This window comes from Halichondria panicea, chromosome 7, assembly GCF_963675165.1.
Source record: "Halichondria panicea chromosome 7, odHalPani1.1, whole genome shotgun sequence".
Classification (NCBI taxonomy): Eukaryota; Metazoa; Porifera; class Demospongiae; order Suberitida; family Halichondriidae; genus Halichondria; species Halichondria panicea.
The window spans coordinates 5,045,458-5,065,823 of record NC_087383.1 but is presented as its reverse complement, the minus strand read 5'-3'; the positions used below and the strand labels follow the sequence as shown (position 1 = coordinate 5,065,823).

The 20,366-nt window shown below is 41.1% G+C and overlaps 1 protein-coding gene across 5 annotated transcripts in view; it reads right to left on the bottom strand.

Annotated features, from left to right (window-relative positions):
* LOC135338883 (trichohyalin-like) overlaps positions 1 to 20,192 on the bottom strand; it is a 42,929-nt gene extending 22,737 nt beyond the window's left edge. Inside the window, exons 1-22 of one of the 5 annotated variants that reach the window (XM_064534974.1) lie at positions 19,958 to 20,192; positions 18,335 to 18,498; positions 16,574 to 16,767; positions 16,360 to 16,518; positions 13,265 to 13,417; positions 12,381 to 13,214; positions 12,161 to 12,262; positions 11,915 to 12,103; positions 11,637 to 11,840; positions 10,993 to 11,187; positions 10,726 to 10,932; positions 10,474 to 10,668; positions 10,201 to 10,416; positions 9,936 to 10,130; positions 9,682 to 9,876; positions 9,409 to 9,612; positions 9,153 to 9,347; positions 8,890 to 9,084; positions 8,283 to 8,456; positions 6,406 to 6,548; positions 6,063 to 6,191; positions 5,219 to 5,342 (exon numbers count right to left, since the gene is read on the bottom strand). In XM_064534974.1, the coding sequence (XP_064391044.1) occupies positions 5,219 to 5,342; positions 6,063 to 6,191; positions 6,406 to 6,548; positions 8,283 to 8,456; positions 8,890 to 9,084; positions 9,153 to 9,347; positions 9,409 to 9,612; positions 9,682 to 9,876; positions 9,936 to 10,130; positions 10,201 to 10,416; positions 10,474 to 10,668; positions 10,726 to 10,932; positions 10,993 to 11,187; positions 11,637 to 11,840; positions 11,915 to 12,103; positions 12,161 to 12,262; positions 12,381 to 13,214; positions 13,265 to 13,417; positions 16,360 to 16,518; positions 16,574 to 16,767; positions 18,335 to 18,498; positions 19,958 to 20,043 (4,452 nt within the window). In that variant the 5' untranslated portion in view covers positions 20,044 to 20,192. Of the gene's footprint in view, positions 1 to 5,218; positions 5,343 to 6,062; positions 6,192 to 6,405; positions 6,549 to 8,282; positions 8,457 to 8,889; positions 9,085 to 9,152; positions 9,348 to 9,408; positions 9,613 to 9,681; positions 9,877 to 9,935; positions 10,131 to 10,200; positions 10,417 to 10,473; positions 10,669 to 10,725; positions 10,933 to 10,992; positions 11,188 to 11,636; positions 11,841 to 11,914; positions 12,104 to 12,160; positions 12,263 to 12,380; positions 13,215 to 13,264; positions 13,418 to 16,359; positions 16,519 to 16,573; positions 16,768 to 18,334; positions 18,499 to 19,957 lie in introns of those variants that run through there. The other 4 variants (XM_064534975.1, XM_064534976.1, XM_064534977.1 and 1 more) reach the window with 4 other exon arrangements.
* Between the last annotated feature and the right edge of the window lie 174 nt (positions 20,193 to 20,366).

Below are 20,366 nucleotides of genomic sequence, written 5' to 3'. Positions count from 1 at the left end.
CCGTCTAAATTACTCGACTCTCCAGACCCATGCAAGGTTCTGAGCTACAGGCCCTACCTTCTTGTGGTTTTAGTTCAGCTGAACTCCTTATGGGACGGAAAATTCGTACTGACGTCTCACAAATTCAGAGTACGTTCGTACCAAAGTGGTCATACCTCAAAAGATTTAAAGAAACTGATGAGAAGAACAAGCGTAAACAAAAAGGTGATTATGACCAACGACACCGTGTCCAACCTCTAGTGCCGCTACCCGAGGATACACACATGTATGGGTAGACACTCCACATGGACAAGTTCCAGGGAGCATTGTGACAACCTCTACACAACCACGCTCCTACCAATTTGATACACCGTCCGATGAAGTTGGTCGAGTACAGTTACGACTGAAACCGACACTAAGGAAACTAGCGTGGCTCCTGTACATACCAACCAAGCGGAACACTCGATCGAAAACTGGATCAATCACAGGTCCCTCAGACCATTTACATTGTTGATTGACTTAAGGGGGAGATATGGTATAACTCTTAATTATGTATGATGTTTGTATTTATCCTTTGTTAATGTTGTGATCATTACCTTATGATTTGTGCGCATGTATTATGATTGTGGTTATTGTGTTGATAATAAAAAAGCTATTAGTATTGTGTCTGACCCTTATACATTTTTTTATTCAGTATAATACAATTGTGGTTTATACCCTGTACTAGTCCTACCAACCCCTTCCAGTATTTCCAAAGCCTGTCGACAAATAAAAGTGGTGCCTATTATACCAGCAATAATCTACCAACCAATTGTGGCATTTAATTAAAATTATTATGTTATACCTTATTATGTTATACCCATAAGTTTTGTATTTGTGCAGTAACTGTTAGGTACCATAATTATTTGATAATGGATACAATTATTTGAACAGAGGCCGCTCTTGTATAAAGGCCGCTCTCTCTCAAATAGTAGCCTCATTTACTACATTTAGTAGCCGCTCTCAAATAGTAGCCTCAGTGAACTTTGACTCTGCACGTGGCAGCCAAAAAATACTAGCAGCTAGCTACATGTACGTAGCTACTAGGTACAGATAGCAGCTTGACAAACATTTTCTCATGGCGAAGGTTGAATTAGCTGGAGCTGCTGCTTTTGAACAATGGCATCTCTCGAATTGTAGCCTCCTTTGCCAGCAAAATGAAACATTTTAGTAGCCGCGGCTTCTAATCAGGGTATGTAGGAAGTGTACTTTAGCCTCATTAGGTAAATGATGTACTGTCATGTTTAGTGTACTGTGTATGCCCTTACTTAATTGGTTACTAGGTGCTCTGTTCGCATAAATAGCCTGTTCCTATGAGTTCAAAGTTCCAATTAAACTTGTCGAGATATCACATTTGGCGACGAGCACAATGGCAACCCCTGTTCTCTGAACTCTCACTGAATTGAATCCTAATGTTGACGACACATCAAGATGTTTCTCGAACGCTGCTTAACAGCTAATACTGTGGCAAATGCCCTGCACTATTGACCACTATTGGCCCAACTACATAAACCGAGTAATCCTGGCGCTCCTAAACAATTAAGTCACTTACGGAAATTACTGCTGCTAGCACTTTGAACTAACTAGGTCTGTGATCGCTGAACGATTTATTTCCACAGCAAACAGCATCTGAAAGAATACCTCACCGCATTCCGGCAGGCTGCACTTCATTGCAACTTCGATGCATTCTTGGACGAAGCACTGCCTCGTAGGTGATCACCTGTGCACAGAAGAGAGGTACTCGATTGTACTCAGTAAATAGAAAGAGAATCCGTGCAACAACCATAACTTTTGATTTTTTAATGTGACTGGATCAATTTGAGTACTGTCTGAAAACTGAGACAATCGCTGTCAAGGAATACAATCGCCTGTCATACATCAACTCACTAGTCGTATTGGTGGGACCTTGCTCAAGATGTGGAAAGACTATACAGTAGAACCTCGATTATCCGGACACAGCAGTGCCACATGGATGTCTGCGCATGCGCAGAGATAAGCAGGTATGTCTCCATGGTAACAGCTGTAACGCGCATGCGCATTTGAGGGACACACCCATTTTCTGAATTATTTAATCTGATAAAAAAAACTGCCAAGCCGGATAATCGAGGTTCCGGATAATGGAGGGCCGGATAATCGAGGTTCTACTGTATACCCATACACCATCTGAATGCAACACAATGCTTGTGGCAAGAAAGGCCCTGTCTGCAGGTCAAGGACCAAATCCCAGTACGAATAATTATGGTGCAAAGGATAACATGACTCGATACAGAGGAATTCTACCTATACAAGTTCGAGGAAACACGCCCAAGCCCTATTCAGATTACCTCTGCAGGTGGAAGGCAAACCACTCACTATAGAGCTGGACACTGGGGCTGCAATTTTAATATTTCAGAAGATACTAGCCAATGACAATAGTCCTAAGAGCCTGGAATTTTGATTGCTTTTTGAACGCCCGCTAACTACTTCCGGTATAGTTTCCGCAATAAATTGTGCTTAGCTGGCACACCCTTTTACTCCTTGTAAAATCAATCGTGTTTTTGCAGCCTCTGCCTGCGAACATTAAAGATAGTCTAGCAATGATGGTCAAGCATAGATGGTCTAGCAAAAAGAATGCAATGAAAAAAAGATTAGCACCTCTAGTCCTGCAATTGGGCCTGCAATGGAATTAATACAGTCAAAAGAGCTATGCTCAGCTAGCGTTAAAAGTTTCACCAGTACATGTACTTGTACGGTCGACAATTCACCCTCGTGACCGACCACAAGCCCTTAATGGCATGCAATCCTTGGGTAGTCCCCTCTCTGGCTGCAGCACGCCTGCAACGTTGGGCATGCCTACGAAATCCAATTCAAACTCATGGTAATGCAGATGCCGATTACCCCTAACCGCTCAAACAGTCGATAAAAATCCAAGTGTGTTTAATGTTGCAGCAAATTCAAGCCGAACCGTTGGGTGTGACCCTGTGTTGAAAGACGTTTAGCACATACGTTGCTAGCTGCTGAGGTCCCCGATGATCTTAACCTAGAAGACAAATGTGTAATGCGGTCATCAACTAATGCTACGTTAACCATTGAGCAATTGGCAAAAGTGAAATCACCACTTCATACGTGGGTATGGCCAACGGTTCCATGGAAGAGGATACACGTTGATTTTGCAGGACCTTTTCTAAATAAGATGCTCCTCATACAGGGCCGTAAGAAAATGTTTTAGGTGGGGGGGGGGCCAGAAAAAAAGAATGGGCGCTGCAGGGGTGGGGGGAATCCTGTTCCGCCAGAGACGAAATTTTTGACATTTGTATGTTCTCATGCAGAGATCAAAGTTTATAAACAAGGAAAGATACATAAATGAAATAATCTGCATGTGAGAGCTATTAGCAATTATTCGACGTGTGTTTGTGTGAAAGCAAGCGAATCAGTTAGCAACTTGTGTTACACCACATTTCACTCTATATTAAAGTCTGAAACCAGGGGGGCAGAGTCTGCCGCCCTGGTTCTTACGGCCCTGTCATAGCTAAACATCTAAGTGACAATGGACCGCAGTTTACCTCAGACGAGTTTACTCTGTTCATGAAGGCTAATGGTGTGAAGCATATCCGCGCAGCACCCTATCATCCGTCATCAAACAAACAAGCAGAAAGATTTGTGCAGACCTTCAAAGGGGCTATGAAGGCTGGAGAAAGGGAGGAGCCATCATTGAGTGCACGATTGTAACCATTTCTACTCAATTTCTACTCACTTACTACTCTACTCCACACGCCACAAGTCGACTTAACTTACTCAAACTGGACCTACAAAGCAAGGTCGATAAAAAAACAAGTTCGGCAAACAGAGAATCATGACAAGAACTACAAGACCAGACTGGATCGACAGCCAGTTACGATTCGAAATAGTATGGCTAAGAGTGCAATATGGGATTAATAGCACGAGTAACAAGCAATGGCAAGGATACTAATTGCACGAGGGGTAGCCGAGTGCTATTAACCTTGCCAGTGCTTGTTATGAGTTATTAATATTATTAATATTGTTACAGTGTATGAGCTATTAATCCCTTATTGCACGAGTAGCCATACTAGTTAATCGTTTGTGATGCAGTTTTAGGGACATTTTTAGCTGCAGTTTCAGTAAAAAATTTGCCGCAGCTGTTATTCGAACGTGCTTCGCCTCCAAAGTGGGTTGGCTAATCTGGATTAGAACCTGGATAAGGGCCGTTTTACACGAACACGATTCCAACCCGGCCTGGTGTAAACAGTGCTTAAGTGTACAATGTATCTGGTGTCTCCTCAAAAGCATGCCATACAAAGCTCTATAAATCTCCATTTTTGAGTGCACACGCCCATTAAACAATACGTTAAGGTAACATATTTTCGCGTGTATTAAGTCTGCAAATGAGAGTAAAATCGCAAAATTAGTCCTCGCTAATAATTGGCCTCCCTCTTGTTTAATGTATCCAGATCGACATTTCGCAAAAAATTATACCAGCAAAATGTACAAAACTGTAAAAACGCAAACAAATCTACCGTGAAGGTATAACCAAGGGCGTATACAGAGAAGAGGGCATGCAACTCACCCTATACTTCGAATTGAGCTATTTTTAGAACTGCCCACAAAAACGCCCACGCATATCCTTTGACCGCACAAGGTAAATAAATGTATTTTTTTATAATAATTATATCTGCAGGTACTAGGTAGCTAGCTAGCTCGATTGCAGCATAGTAAAACTAGTTCTCAGCAGCAGTATGGCTCGTACTAGTCTCTGGTACTTCTTAACAATGCGCCCAGCACTTAACTTCCCGCTCGAAGGGGTTGTCTTGGACCTGGCTGGACTAGGACTGGTCATGACACTTCTTTAAAATAATACTGCACTGTTAGCCTAGCTAATATTGAGGTGCTGTAGCTTTGACACCTCCACCGAGGCACCAGCACACGCAGTGCTTTCATTGAAACAGTGGCCGGGCATGACTGTACCAAGGGCGTATTAATTAAAAGAGAGAGGGCATGCAACTAACTATCAACCAAACGTCGTGCGAGCAAAAACTAAAGCCACAGACCGGATATACTATGTTCTTTACACAAATAGATTGATATATAGTACTTTTCCACCACCCCCTTTAGTTTTTGCTCGCAAGCTGTTGCTTGCCCTCTCTCTTTTTATACGCCCTTGACTGTACATGTATAACCATACATGAACCAATTCCAAACTTGCCTTGAGTTGTTCAGCGACTGTACTTTGCACCAGAAGTCGTTCTGACAGGTCAGAAACACGCATTCTAGCGTCAGCATGGGTGGATTGCAGTTCTGTGTGATCGAATACGAGTTCCTTATGACCCCTGTAAAAGGAGAATTTACACATGTACATGCACCCGTGTAATTATCATTGCTGTATGTACGTTACACATACAATCATGATACTAGTGATATTCATGCCTCAGTGTGCGCATGCGCTAATGACGTCATTCGGTGTGTGTGTGTGTGTGTGTGTGTGTGTGTGTGCGTGTGTGTATACTGTTACAGCTGCTCAAGGATCAGTGCAATTAAGAGTTTCTATAGGCTAGTCATGTTTTCTTGGATTCGTATTTGTGGATTTGCAAAATAAAGCTTCGTTCTCGAGTTATGCCTACTTGGAATGCCATTGCAGCCTTTTCAGAAGAGTCCGTAGCAAAACTTGTTCACCGAGTGTTGCTACTCTACTAAGTAGTTCTCCCTGCACTATAACGCTAGCTATTAATTGGTAGCTTGCAAGAGTGAAACGTTAGCTGCTGCAAGGCTCTTGCAGCCATTCATTTTAGACTTGAACTTTTGGCATTGATCATTTTTAACAACACTTATCGTTGATTATTACCCACTCTTCGAGTTTCCCTGTGATTCTGGATTTTGCATGCAGTAAAATAAAAAATGTTCATCATGATAAATTAGTGTATAAAAGCTAGCTATTAATAGGCATAACTCTGAGAACCAAGCATTATTTTGCAAATCCACAAAATTAAAATCCAAAAAAACATGATTATACTTCCTTGGCATGTACAATTTAACAGCGAGGGTATACGTACCTGGATTCTGAACTAAGCATTGACTCCAGTTGGGTGCGTTTTTGGGCGTTTTGGAACAGATTATCATTGCTAGCACTTAATTCCTCTTCACAAGTTTCCAACCGGTGCTTAACAACAGCCATATTTTCTCTAAACACAAATGTGAATAACCAGCATGTTTAATTGTCATTACATGTGCATGTACATAATGTACGTACTGTACTATTATACATGCATGTACATAATATATTTTTTACCTGATTGACACCATGGTCGAATTTCCCACTGACGCGGTTCAATTACAATCTACTACCATCATGTACATGTTCATGCCTATACACACTGGACCACTCATTTAACGTACTTGGTGGACGAGAGTTCTTTGTACACCTGTTCATTTTCTAATCGAAGGGTTAAATTTGCTTGCTCAAGAGCAATCTTGGCAGCAGTGAGTTTTTGTGACCAACTTGTTTGAGTTTCTTTAATACACTTTTCTGCACAGCACAGCTACAGAAGCAAAATAATTATAATTTATGTGAATATATGATATAAAAGCTGACTGTGTGTGTTGCGAGTGTCTGTGCATTCCAAGCTGTAATTGCTCAACGCGGTTGCAATGCGACGAAAACTACATTAACAGCTTCTAGCTTCTAGTGTTTTTACCACACTTTCTTGGATTTCGACTTGTGGATTTGCAATTAACAATTTCTTCTCGAGTTACATGTATGGCTAGTTTTACATAGTGTGAGGTCTCTTTCGTAGCATGAAGTTAGCCTAGCTTGCACTCCAGCAAAATACTTATTACATGCTTCGATCATCATTCTATCCTTGAAGATCATTCATTAAGCCGCCATCATAATAGATTTTAGTTTCCAATTAAGCTCCTCCTCTTCTATAACAATCTATTAATTTAATGCTCAATTCCTTCATTGTCAACAACTGCAATGCCAAAAAATTATTTCGTAATTAACACAATAATGAAAGCACCACCGCAGGTGCTGATGCCAAAGCTACATAACATAAAGCTACTACCTAATAGACACATGCATGATGAATATTTTTGCATTAGCTGCATGCAAACTCAGAGTGGGTAATGATCGATCATGATTGTTGTTAAAAACGATCGATGCCAATAGTTTAAGTCTAAAATTTAGCCTCGAGACCAGCCGTTGGTTATCTGAAAGAACGCCTTGTAAAGTTCCAACGTGCAACTTGTCCAGCGTTTTACAGCATCAAAATGATATTCATGGGTAATACACCTTGTGCGGGCAATTATCAGTCCAAGAAATTCCTGGACAACTAGAACGAGTGCTACATTGGATTTTTGACCAGGCGTTCTTTCAGATAACGAACAGCTGGTCTCGAGGCTATCTAAAATTAAAGCACCGCAGGTGCTGATGCCTTGGTGGAGATACCAAAGCTATATATATAACATAAAGCTACTACATGTAATAGCTTTTATACACACATTATATCATGATGAACATTTTTGCAAACTCAAAGAGTGGGTAATGATCGACCACAATTGTTGTTAAAAACGATCGATGCCAAAAGTTCAAGTCTAAAATGAATGAGCCTTGCAGCTCTCTTTTCACTCTTGCAGCTAACAACAGCTAGCGTTCTAGTGCAGAGCTAAGTAGTAAGTAGAGTAGCAACACTCGGTAAACAAGTTTGGCTACGTGCTCTTCTGAAAAGGCAGGCTGCAATGGCATTCCAAGTAAGGCATAACTCGAGAAGGAAGCTTTATTTTGCAAATCCACAAATACAAATCCAAGAGAACATGACTAGAAGCCTATAGAAACTCTTACTTGCCACTTTATTCAGCTGTAGCAGCCTGACTACACACACACACACAAACACACTACCGTGTATGCCTCGCTTGCGCATGCGCACCGAGGCATAATTATACATGTACAAAGCAAACTCAAAATAATTTCCGAAAGGCATTAGCACAGCACAGCTTGCAACATTCATTAAGAAAGTACAGTAACAATTATATACGCACTAATACAACTGTATAGGTACATACAATTGTAATAATTGTTTGTTCAAACATAGATACTATAAATTACAGTAATTTATAGTATCTATGGTTCAAACATACGTTACTCTATCGATCATATACAAAATGGCACTGTACATGTACCTGTACATGTATATAATTAAAACTACATGTATGTTGTAAGACTAACCACCACGCATTCAGTAAACTAAGCAAACTACATGTACATGTATACTGACTTGCTGTTGAGTATCATGAAGGTCTCCGCTAATTTCTTGAGCCTTCAAATCAGATTTCACTAGTTCTGAAGCTAAGCTTTCAGTCCTAACCCTCTCGACATCCAACATATGCTTAAATTTTCTCAACTCTGTTTTTAACGAGACATTCGTAGACACCTGGGTGGACAACTCTTCCTGGATAAACGGTTACACCAGAGCGCGTATAAAAGACATTAATGTACAATAATAATAATAATGAGTTACATGGACATGTACATGTATAATGTTGTAAACACAGACTTATACTTGTAGATAAGCTATCTTCTTAGTTTCTTTTCCCTGTACGTGTACGTGTATGTCCTGTAAATACATGTACATGTACAATCATGTTACAAATCAAATTTTTAATGGGTGAGCATGCAATGAACGATTCAATGTACATGACTGAACAGTCAGTGTACATGTATGCAATGTACATGTAGAATGTGACGTAAGGGTTGATGTTACACATACAAGTACAATGTACATGTAGTTAATTATGACCAACAACACATAATACATGTATGTAATTACATGTATGTACGTGTACGTGTACATGCAGTGCTTAGTATACATGTACATGTAGTACCTCTCCTCGGCAGTCCCTCTCTGTCTGCTTCATTTCAGTTGATTGCTGCTCTTTGATGTCTTGCAATTCTGCTTTTGTAGAATGTAGCTCAAGCTGGAGAGTGGAATATTTCTCTGCTTCACAGTCTAGGTGGCACTGCATGTTTTCCACTGTTTTCCTCATTTCTTCTCTTTTGTCAGCAAGCGTTCGTTGACACTGTTGATAAGTTAGGGAAAAGTGCATGCACAAGTACAATGTAACTTAGTATTATATAGTACATGTACCTCTCCTCGGCAGTCCCTCTCTATCTGCTCTATTTGAGCTGATTGCTGCTCTTTGATGTCCTGCAATTCTGCTTTTTTAGAACATAGCTCAACTTGGAGAGTGGAGTTTTTCTCAGATTCACAGTCTAGGCGGCACTGCATGTTTTCCACCGCTTTCCTCAGTTCTTCTCTTTTGTCAGCAAGCATTCGTTGACACTGTATTTTGTTAAGTTATAGAAAAGTACATGATTGTACAAATGTGCTTAGTATAATGTACCTCTCTTCGGCAGTCCCTCTCTGTCTGCTCCATTTCATCATTAAGTTTCAATTGCTGCTCCTTAATGTCCTGCAATTCTGATTTTGTAGAACATAGCTCAAGCTGGAGAGTGGAATTTTTCTCGGATTCACAGTCTAGGCAGCACTGCATGTTTTCCACTGTTTTTCTCAGTTCTTCTCTTTTGTCATCAAGCGTTCGTTGACTCTGTTGAGGAGTTAGGGAAAAGTGCATGCACAAGTACAATGTAACTTAGTATTATAATAGTACATGTACCTCTCCTCGGTAGTCCCTCTCTATCTGCTCTATTTGAGCTGATTGCTGCTCTTTGATGTCCTGCAATTCTGCTTTTGTAGAACATAGCTCAAGCTGAAGAGTGGAGTTTTTCTCGGATTCACAATCTAGGCGGCACTGCATGTTTTCCACTGATTTTCTCAGTTCTTCTCTTTTATCATCAAGCATTCGTTGACTCTGTTGAGGAGTTAGGGAAAAGTGCATGCACAACTTACAATGTAACTTAGTACATGTACCTCTCCTCGGTAGTCCCTCTCTATCTGCTCTATTTGAGCTGATTGCTGCTCTTTGATGTCCTGCAATTCTGCTTTTGTAGAACATAGCTCAAGCTGAAGAGTGGAGTTTTTCTCGGATTCACAGTCTAGGCGGCACTGCATGTTTTCCACTGATTTTCTCAGTTCTTCTCTTTTGTCATCAAGCATTCGTTGACTCTGTTGAGGAGTTAGGGAAAAGTGCATGCACAACTTACAATGTAACTTAGTATTATAATAGTACATGTACCTCTCCTCGGTAGTCCCTCTCTATCTGCTCTATTTGAGCTGATTGCTGCTCTATTTGAGCTGATTGCTGCTCTTTGATGTCCTGCAATTCTGTTTTTGTAGAACATAGCTCAAGCTGAAGAGTGGAGTTTTTCTCGGATTCACAGTCTAGGCGGCACTGCATGTTTTCCACTGATTTCCTCAGTCCTTCTCTTTTGTCATCAAGCGTTCGTTGACACTGTTGAGGAGTTAGGGAAAAGTGCATGCACAACTTTGCTTAGTATAATACATGTACCTCTCCTCGGTAGTCCCTCTCTGTCTGCTCTATTTGAGCTGATTGTTGCTCTTTGATGTCCTGCAATTCTGCTTTTGTAGAGCACAGCTCAAGCTGGAGAGTAGAGTATTTCTCCGATTCACAGTCTAGGCGGCACTGCATGTTTTTCACCGTTTTCCTCAGTTCTTCTCTTTTGTCAGCAAGCGTTCGTTGACACTGTTAACAAGTTAGGGAAAAGTACATGCACAACTTTGCTTAGTATAATACATGTACCTCTACTCGGCAGTCCCTCTCTGTCTGCTCCATTTCAGCTCTAAGTTTCGATTGCTGCTCTTTGATGTCCTGCAATTCTGCTTTTGTAGAACATAGCTCAAGCTGAAGAGTGGAGTTTTTCTCGGATTCACAGTCTAGGCGGCACTGCATGTTTTCCACTGATTTCCTCAGTTCTTCTCTTTTGTCATCAAGCGTTCGTTGACACTGCTGAGGAGTTAGGGAAAAGTGCATGCACAACTTAGCTTAGTATTATAATAGTACATGTACCTCTCCTCGGTAGTCCCTCTCTGTCTGCTCTATTTGAGCTGATTGCTGCTCTTTGACGTCCTGCAATTCTGCTTTTGTAGAGCACAGCTCAAGCTGGAGAGTAGAGTATTTCTCCGATTCACAGTCTAGGCGGCACTGCATGTTTTTCACCGTTTTCCTCAGTTCTTCTCTTTTGTCATCAAGCGTTCGTTGACACTGTTAACAGGTTAGGAAAAGTACATGCACAACTTAAACTTTGCTTAGTATAATACATGTATACCGTATATTTACTTGATTAAACGCCCGGGCGTTTATTTCAGATCGAAGTCTTTAGAGGGGGTGTGGACGTTTATTGTTATGTTTCCTGCTCTTCTTGGGCTGCTGTCTCAGCTTAAATTTAAGTCATAGGAGTGCCCTCTGTGTCGGTACCTCTCTCTCTCTGCCATCGATGCATCATAAAAAAGCATTTTTATTCTATGCTGCCATGCTTGCAGCTGGGTTCCACATGCTATTTCAGCTCCACCCACAGTGCCACGCCCCATACATGGGCGATTATTTAAGATGGGTGTTTATTCAAATACAGAGCTTTTACCCTGGGCGTTTATTCAAGGAGGGCGTTTAATCAAGTAAATACGGTGTGTACCTGTAGTACATGTACAATGTACCTCTCCTCGGCAGTCCCTCTCTGTCTGCTCCATTTCAGCTCTAAGTTTCGATTGCTGCTCTTTGATGTCCTGCAATTCTGCTTTTGTAGAATATAGCTCAAGCTGGAGAGTAGAGTATTTTTCTGATTCACAGTCTAGGCGGCACTGCATGTTTTCTACTGTTTTCCCTGGTTCAGCTCTTTTGTGAGAAAGCGTTCGTTGACACTGTTGAGGAGTTAGAGAAAAGTGCATGCACAACTTAGCTTAGTATTATAAATAGTACATGCATGTACATGTACCTCTCCTCGGTAGTAGTCCTGCTCTATTTGAGCTGATTGCTGCTCTTTGATGTCCTGCAATTCTGCTTTTGTAGAACATAGCTCCAGCTGGAGAGTGGAGTTTTTCTCGGATTCACAGTCTAGGCGGCACTGCATGTTTTCTACTGTTTTCCCCGGTTCAGCTCTTTTGTGAAAAAGCGTTCGTTGACACTGTTGCGGTGTTAGAGAAAAGTGCATGTATACGATACATGTACGTGTAGTACATACCTCTCCTCGGCAGTCCCTTTTTGTCTGTTCCATTTCAGCTCTAAGTTTCGATTGCTGCTCTTTAATGTCCTGCAATTCTGCTTTTGTAGAACATAGCTCAAGCTGGAGAGTGGATTAAGAAAAAGTACAATGTGCATGTACGTGTACAACTTTGTGTCCATGCATGTACTTTTAAAACAACAGCGCTAGTCCAAAATAATTAATGTACATGTACACGTACCTCAGTATTTTTTCTCTTTTCCTTTTCAAGCTCGAAACATTTCAGAGTAAGGCCTTCATAAATTTCAGATTTGTTCGACTGAATGTCTCTATTTAAGCCTTGTAGCTCCGAGGTCAATACAAGGTTCTTGTGTGTTAATAACGTGTATAATTCTTCTTCTCTTTGGGCTTGGAGGCCGTTTTCCCCTGAAAGAGTGTATTGAGATTTAAACTTGGCATTTAGCTCACAATCAGCTTCTTCTTTTGATTTGAACAGCTCCAATTGCTCAGACTTAGTTGCCGCTAATACGCTCCTAACATCTTCGCCCTGTTGTTCGCTGGTCTTAGTGAGATTTTGCCTCAAGACAGAACTCGTTTCTTTGTATGTTGTAAGTTCTCTGCCTTGTATTTTGATGTCCTGCTGCAACTGTTTCAACTTAGATTCAAGCCCAACATTACGTTCTTGGGAATCGTTCCACTTCAATTTTAAGGAGCGAGCTTCTTGGTGCATATGCAAAATGTCCTGTTTCTTCAGCGCTACGTCTTCTTTTAACAGTGTGGTTTCATCAGTAAGATAATTAACCTTTTCACTTGCTCTATCAAGATTACCAGAGAGTCTATCAACTGAAATTCTTAATTCTTCGTTGGCTGTTTTCTCAGTGCTAAGGGTCAAAAGCGTATTCTCCAAACTGTTCTCAGAAGCTTTCAATGATGCCTGCAGCTTCTCCGTGTTTTTTTCAATGTAAGTTGCACCTGTTGATACAGACAAAAGCTGCTTTTCAAGCTTGGTGGATTTAGTCATAGAGATAGCAAGATTTTCACAGCATTTGTCGTAATCCTCCTGTAAACGAGCAAGCTAAGAACAGAAACAAAAATTAGGATGAGCAGTCTGCATCAATTGCTTACATTTGCTTCAATGACAGTAACATTATCTTGAACATCATGCAATTCCTTTCGAACAGAAATGACTTCAAGTTGCAAGTCATCTTTTCTCCCCAAAACGTACTCCAGTTCTTGAATCTTAGAATGGAGCTTATCACTCATATTCACCAACTTAGACTGTATACATGTACATGTAGCATGTAGATGTAAGTAGAGAGCGTATTATACACACTAATATTCCATGAACGTTATGTACGCCATCTGTATGCATACTGTACATGTACCATGATGTGCTCTGACACTAAGGTCAGCCTGAAACCCTCTCTTTTAAAGAAGACTACTGTGACAAATTTTGTGGAAAGCACAAAAATGTGTGGGTGTTGAAGTTGTAAATGTGGTTTGTCAAGTGCAAGCATACGCATGTAGGACTAAACAGAAACAACCGGAATTGAAGCCATGGGCGTGGCTATTGCGAGGTCACTAATTGGGGCGAGCGTAGCGAGCCTTATCGTAGTGACCTCGGTAGACAATTTCTCTGTATGTATGTATGTATGTATGTATGTAATGGTACGTTCGTCGGCCTGATAGCCGGTTTTTACACACGCGGTCCTTACCAATTTCGTGTATTCCTCGTGTATTTTGCACAACTGGAGGCATAAGAAAAAGTTGCATAAAATGAATCCTGACAACGAAAGCAAACAAGAAAGACTTCGAATAAGGAGGGATCGAGACAGACAAGCAAGAGCCCAAGAAACAGCTGAAGAGAAAGAAGTCAGGCTAGCCAAACACAGAGAAAAGCACAGGGCACTCAAGATTCAAGGTAACCATTGCACTGGATGCCAATAGAGCATCCCAGCAACTGAGACGGGACACAGAGACTCCTGAGGCCAGGCAGGCACGCCTACAGCAAATGGTTGCTTCCACCCAACCAGCAGAGCTTCAAGTAAGTACAGGCGGCGTACAGGTGATATAAGCCAGTGTAATTTTCATTACAGATACTCCTGAGGCCAGACAGGCACGCCTACAGCAAATGGCTGCTTCAACTCAAACCAGCAGAGCCTCGGGTAAGTGCCACTGACAAGTGGCGTTCATGCCAGTGTTTTTTTTCTACAGAGACTCCTGAGGCCAGACAGGCACGCTTGGAACAAGACAGGCATAGGTATTCACAACACATAGATGTGAACCACCTGTACTGCTAACACGCTCGCTCCATGACATCTTGTGTCACCCTAGTTATTATCTAACTGAGAATCAGAGTAACTCTTCCACAGCTTTGTGCGACATGGAGGAATTCTTGGTGCAGCTGACAGATCAAGTAGCTACAGAGTGTAGAGCTTACTAGCTAGAAATAATATTAATATTTATTATTTAAACGATAATTATAATTTGACACATTACTGGTACTACTACGTCTAGTAAGTTTTGGGGAGGAAGACGTTCCTCTACTACGACTATACATATACTTATAAGTCATTATGAGTGTCTGGTTGAGTTGCATTGCACAGCCTGTTTCTTGGCCTCTAGGGGCCGGGGGTGTTCCTGTTTAGTGTCAACCCTCACACTAAACAGGAACACCTCACTAGGAGCCAGAGATGCATGCTGTGCAGACGTCACAAGCACAGATTCTATTCTCAGTTCAATAATTAGCCCACGCTCTCAACAACAACCCGCAATAGACACATCCATTATTGGTTTCATTTCCGGTTGTTCCTGTTTAGTGTGCGTTCCTGTTTAGTGGCCCTACATTATGATTATTACTGTAGCCAGAAGGGAAGCTGCTATATAGCTAGAATAGTCTTTTATCTCAACTTTCTCTCCAATAACAGTGAGTCTTCACTGTATTGTGAGCTCTCTCTTCGTTTTCTTTGCAGTGATCATTGAGTTAATAACTGATTCAGCTAGATTGCGCATGCGCAATAGTTTATTCTACTGACAGCCCTCCTCTTTTTCAGTTTGCCATTTGTCCAGATTTGCGAGGTTTCGGACTATATAAAGGGGTCTGGATTAGCGAAGTTCTACTGTATTAAAACTACATTGTAATAACTTGTTGTGTGAAGGCATCCATGCTGTAAACGTAGTAGGGTGACTGCAAAATTTCAATGAGGGTGTGTTTTCATACATTGAGGGTGCTTTCTTATGAGGATGTCTTTTACGCCAGTTAGGGTGCTTGCTAATCTTATGAGGGTGTATTTTCTGCCAGTGAGGGTGTCATTACTGATCTTATGAAGGTGTGTTTTCATACATTGAGGGTACTTGCGATATAATGAGGGTGCTTGCTACGAGCTTTTTTCTTTGAACCAGTGACTCTGAGTGTGTACCATTATCTAAACAAAGCTGCATAGGAGAGTCCCTTGCTTGCATATGTATTGGACTGTCAGAGGAGGTACGACGTACACAGCTCAAGCAATTAGCCTCTGATTAAACTCAGCAGTAACACAGGGCGTAGGCAGATAATTAGTATTCACTGCACCTGTCGTACCTCCTCTGAGACTATATGTAGGTTGCAATGGGATTCCAAGTAAGCAAAACTAGGCATAACTCGAGAACAAAGCATTATTTTGCAAATCCACGAATTAAAATCCCCTCAAAAATATGACTAGAAGCCTCTTACTTGCACTTGATTGATCCTTGAGCAGCTGTAGCAGTCTACACACACACACAAACACACTACCATAATTATATCGATCTCGTTTGCGCATGCGCACCGAGGCATAAAAAAATTAATTTAGAGACTGGTAAAGGATCACTTCAGCTAAAAATGTGTAGCTCTACCTTGAATGAAGGTCGCTAGCCAACGTGCAAGTTCAACTAAGTTTCTCATTAGCTTCGCTCGCTTTTATACGACAACGAAGCTTTAACATCGAAATCTGCCACTGTTTAAAGTAGTTGTGGAGGCTATCCATGCTGAAAACGCAGTGCTATATGGCAGCCAGGGGAGCATGCGGGCTCAGCTGTTACAAACAAACAAACCAACGAACTATACCCGTGGCCGCCCACGCACGCCTCGGGTAACAAACGGACTACTATACACACTGGCCGCGGCACGGCCTCGGGTAACAAACCAAAGTACTACTATACCCGTGGAAACTACATGTATGGACCACTGCTATAGTCCTTACCTCCACCATATCATTGCACTTCTCTCTGCTCAAGTGGGTATCACTAGTAAGTATCTGCATCGAAAGTGAATCAATCTTCCGTAACAAAGAGTCCAGCAGGGTGGTAATGTCCCGCATCTGCTGCCTTTGTAGTTTGATCTCTGTTTGCAGTTCACCAATCTATTATGCAATGAATAGAGTACCCATGTTACTTGCTAATAACTAATTGTTGCACCTTTGTTTTCTTCGTAGAAACATCACTGGAGATTGGTGGGCACTGTAATGGTTTTGTCCGACTGCAACCTGCTACAGCAAGCTCATCGTTTCTGGAAACTAGTTGTGAGGAAAAAGCTTCCACTTTCGATTTCAACACGGGGTTTTGTACTGTCAAACACACTCGATAGCTAGACTTTGATGTAGACGTATCAGCTTTAAGGGTAAGAATGGAATAGTATATTGAAAGCCATACTCAAGATTACAAAACCTCAACATGTACATTTATGTACAACGTACATGTCTGAGATGCCATAGGCGCAACACCTCACACCAAAGGAATACTAAGTACTGTAGATCCGGCCAGAAAAACATTTGGAATGTTAAAAGTTGCTACAGATTGGCCGGGGGAAACACCAAAAAGCGTGGAAACAAGAACCCGATGAGACCATACATGTAACTCCAATTCGTTGCAACGTCATTCACATAATTATCGCATGTTTTAGGTCAATTTTTTTAGTTCTTTTCCACGCTCCCCGTTTTTCTTTCCTAGTGTAAAGTAAGTTTTAGTTATGATTGGAGCGTTGTAGTTGATTTGTGGAGCTGAAAATGGCTGTACTCACTCTTTTAATAACTTTGTGCCAGTTGATCTGCTGTTTGAAAAGAATTGCTGTGTTTATTTTTGTTAGTCAGTAGGTATATACTATAGTTACTGGGTCCACATACTTCTGACCTTGTGTATGCTTTAACTATCTGGTTACAATAAACAGTTGAAGGTGTTTTCAAGTGTCTTTCTTTGTGTTAGTTGATTTCTTGAACCACATTTATTGAATGTCTGTACTAAGTTTTATTGCGTAGAGTAAGAGCATGTTCACCGGGTCCACTAAGTTTTATTGATGCACATGTCTTAGTTTGGCTCAAGTTTAAATGTACTAAACATCTCATTATTTTTTTTTTTTTTATTACTAATAACGATTATTGCTACAAATGAACATTATTATCATACGTAACAGCAAACTTACAGCATAGATAGAACTCTAAGAAAGATATCTACAACATTTTGATAGGCAAAACAATCCGTAGTCCTTAACAACGCTGGTAGTAGTGATCGATTATGCAGCTACCAATAGCTAGCGTTAATACATGTAGTATAGAGTAGCAACACTAGCTAGGTGAACAAGTTTTGCTATGCACTCTTCTGCAATGGCATTCCAAGTAAGCAACACTAGGCATAACTCGAGACATGGTTGCATGCCTATCTTTCTACATGTACATCAGAGGTATAAATAACACACTGTGATTGTCCTGACAAGTTGTCCTAGCAAAATACATTTTGTTCTGCCATTAGGTGATATTGGTCGGACATTAAATTACCCATGCAATGTCCTTAGTAATCTCTAGGCTTTAGAAAAGGTAAGGTAATGCTTAATTAAAGCATAATTATAAAATAGAAGCTTACCTAGTTGTCTTGTCCCTCTGCTACATAGCTATATAAATATCTAGGCCTCCTCTTGTGCAATGAACAAAGACACGTGGCTGTTAGGATATCATTATTTTAGTGCGCATGCGCATCATAACTATGACATTAATTTTGGCCTTCAATCTTTGCATGCTAGGACACTATGATCGACCGAGCAAGTAGCTAAATGGCCGGTCAAATACGCTAATTGCTCGGAAATTGACCGATGACCGATGACCGACTGTTATTTATATCTCTGTACATGTACATGTAGTTATGAAAGATAAGCAATTCAACATCTAATTATGAATATCAAGAACTGACCTTCTAGCTTGGTTCTTGTTACAGTAGCAGGTTTACTGTTGACTTTTGATCGAATCTTAGTATGAAGCATCCGGTTTTCAGAACTTACACTTTTCTCTCGATGCTTCACACTCTTTTGTTTGACTTCAGTGGCTTGCCAATCAAATAGCATATCATGGAGTTTCCTGTGTACAGACAATCCATGCTTTAATGAAAGCACCGCGGGTGCTGATTCCTCAGTGGAGGTGTTAAAGCTACATAACATAAATTAAGCTACATGTACATGTACTAGCTATTGCAATAGCTGTTATGCACACATTATATCATAATGAACACTTTTGCATTTTAATTTTGCTGCATGTAAGGCAGAATCCAGAATCACAGAGAACTCAAGGAGTTGGTGATGATCGACATGGTTGTGGTTAAAAAGGATCGATGCCAACAGTCCAAGTTTAAAATTGATGGCTTCAGCAGAGCCTTTGCAGCTCTCTTGCAGCTACCAATAGCTAGCGTTTTAGTGCAGAGCTAACTACTAAGTAGAGTACATGTAGCAACACTCCATCGACAAGTTTTTCTGCGCACTCTTCTGAAAAGGCTGCAATGGCATTCCAAGCATAACTAGCATTACTTTGCAAATCTACGAATTAAAATCCAACTAGAAGCCTATAGAAACTCTTACTTGCACTTCATTGATCCTTGAGCAGCTGTAGTAGTCAACAAAGACAGACACACGCACGCACGCACTCACGTACGCACACACACACAAACACACACGTACTGTACCGTATACCTCGCTTGTGCATGCGCACCGAGGCATAATAATACACACGTGCACAATATTATTGCATTTGCATGCAAGGAATCAGATTGGTGCAAAAATAGTCTGTCAGGTGAAGCTGCATGTAGATGGTTGGTCTTTTCTTTGAGCCACTGCTCAGTGCTCATTTCAAGTGATTGAGTCCTTGATGAGGTAGCATCAATGGCGTATAATGGCAGTTGTCTTGTACATGTATATGCACTCTGTGACTCAGTAGAGTACTTGTGCACCTGGGTGCATGAACACGGTTTAAGCCCTGCGTACTGCAAGGGGTCTATCACTAAAAGCGCACATGATGCGTGTCCTCATCTGCACACAGACGTACTAGACCGGTTATCAAACACATTTGTTTTTAATCATAACGTCCCCCCGGCCCCCCCCCCCGAACAATATTCACTAGGTTTGTTTCGCCAGAAAAAATTAATTCCACTTCTGAGTGGCGCATCTTTTAGAACACAAAAAAATTACATTCAGCCCAGCTGGCACCTAAATTATGGTGGTGCTTATGTTCTACAGCTAGCTAGTACATGATTGTTGTAGAGGAAATGGGTGTGGTCTAGCTCAGTTTCACTTGCTAGCTGCACCTTTCAGAGCTAGCTGAGTGACTCGTGAACAACATTCATTGACTGTAGCTATGGGTTAGACATCTGTTCAGGTGTGAAGGAAGTCAAAGATGCAGGATGATTGTCTTGGTGTCTCAACAAGCCTTTTTATAAGCGTCAGAAAAAAATAAGCTATGGTAGGCGCTTCATTATGCTGATGCCGCGTGGCGCTACATTATAGTGTAACTACATCAATTACGGTATTAAAAATGAAACTTGGCATACTTTCTGATAAGCTCCATATTCAGCTGTGAAGTTTTCTCTGTCTCCGCCATTTTCTTGTGAACATCTTTGAGCTTCCTCTCCGTCATTATCTCCAAGTACCTAGATCTAGTAGTATACTGTGCATGTGATTTATATCATTCTCCAGACTGCAAATCTCAGAGAGGCAAATCTACATAATTATATCCGTATGTAGATCTACCTAAAACAGATAATTTATACGAGCGTGCAGCACCATAGCGATAATCTCATACTCAAACTCGATTCGCGTTTCATCACGTGTGACGTTTTATTGCGTGACTTTCTGCACAGGTCAGCTCTGTTAGCTATCAGCTTCTCCATTTTTCCACTTCAACTTAGCAAATTCTCAGCAAACCAGTACCGCGCCTAGACTCACTGACCAGTCCAATCC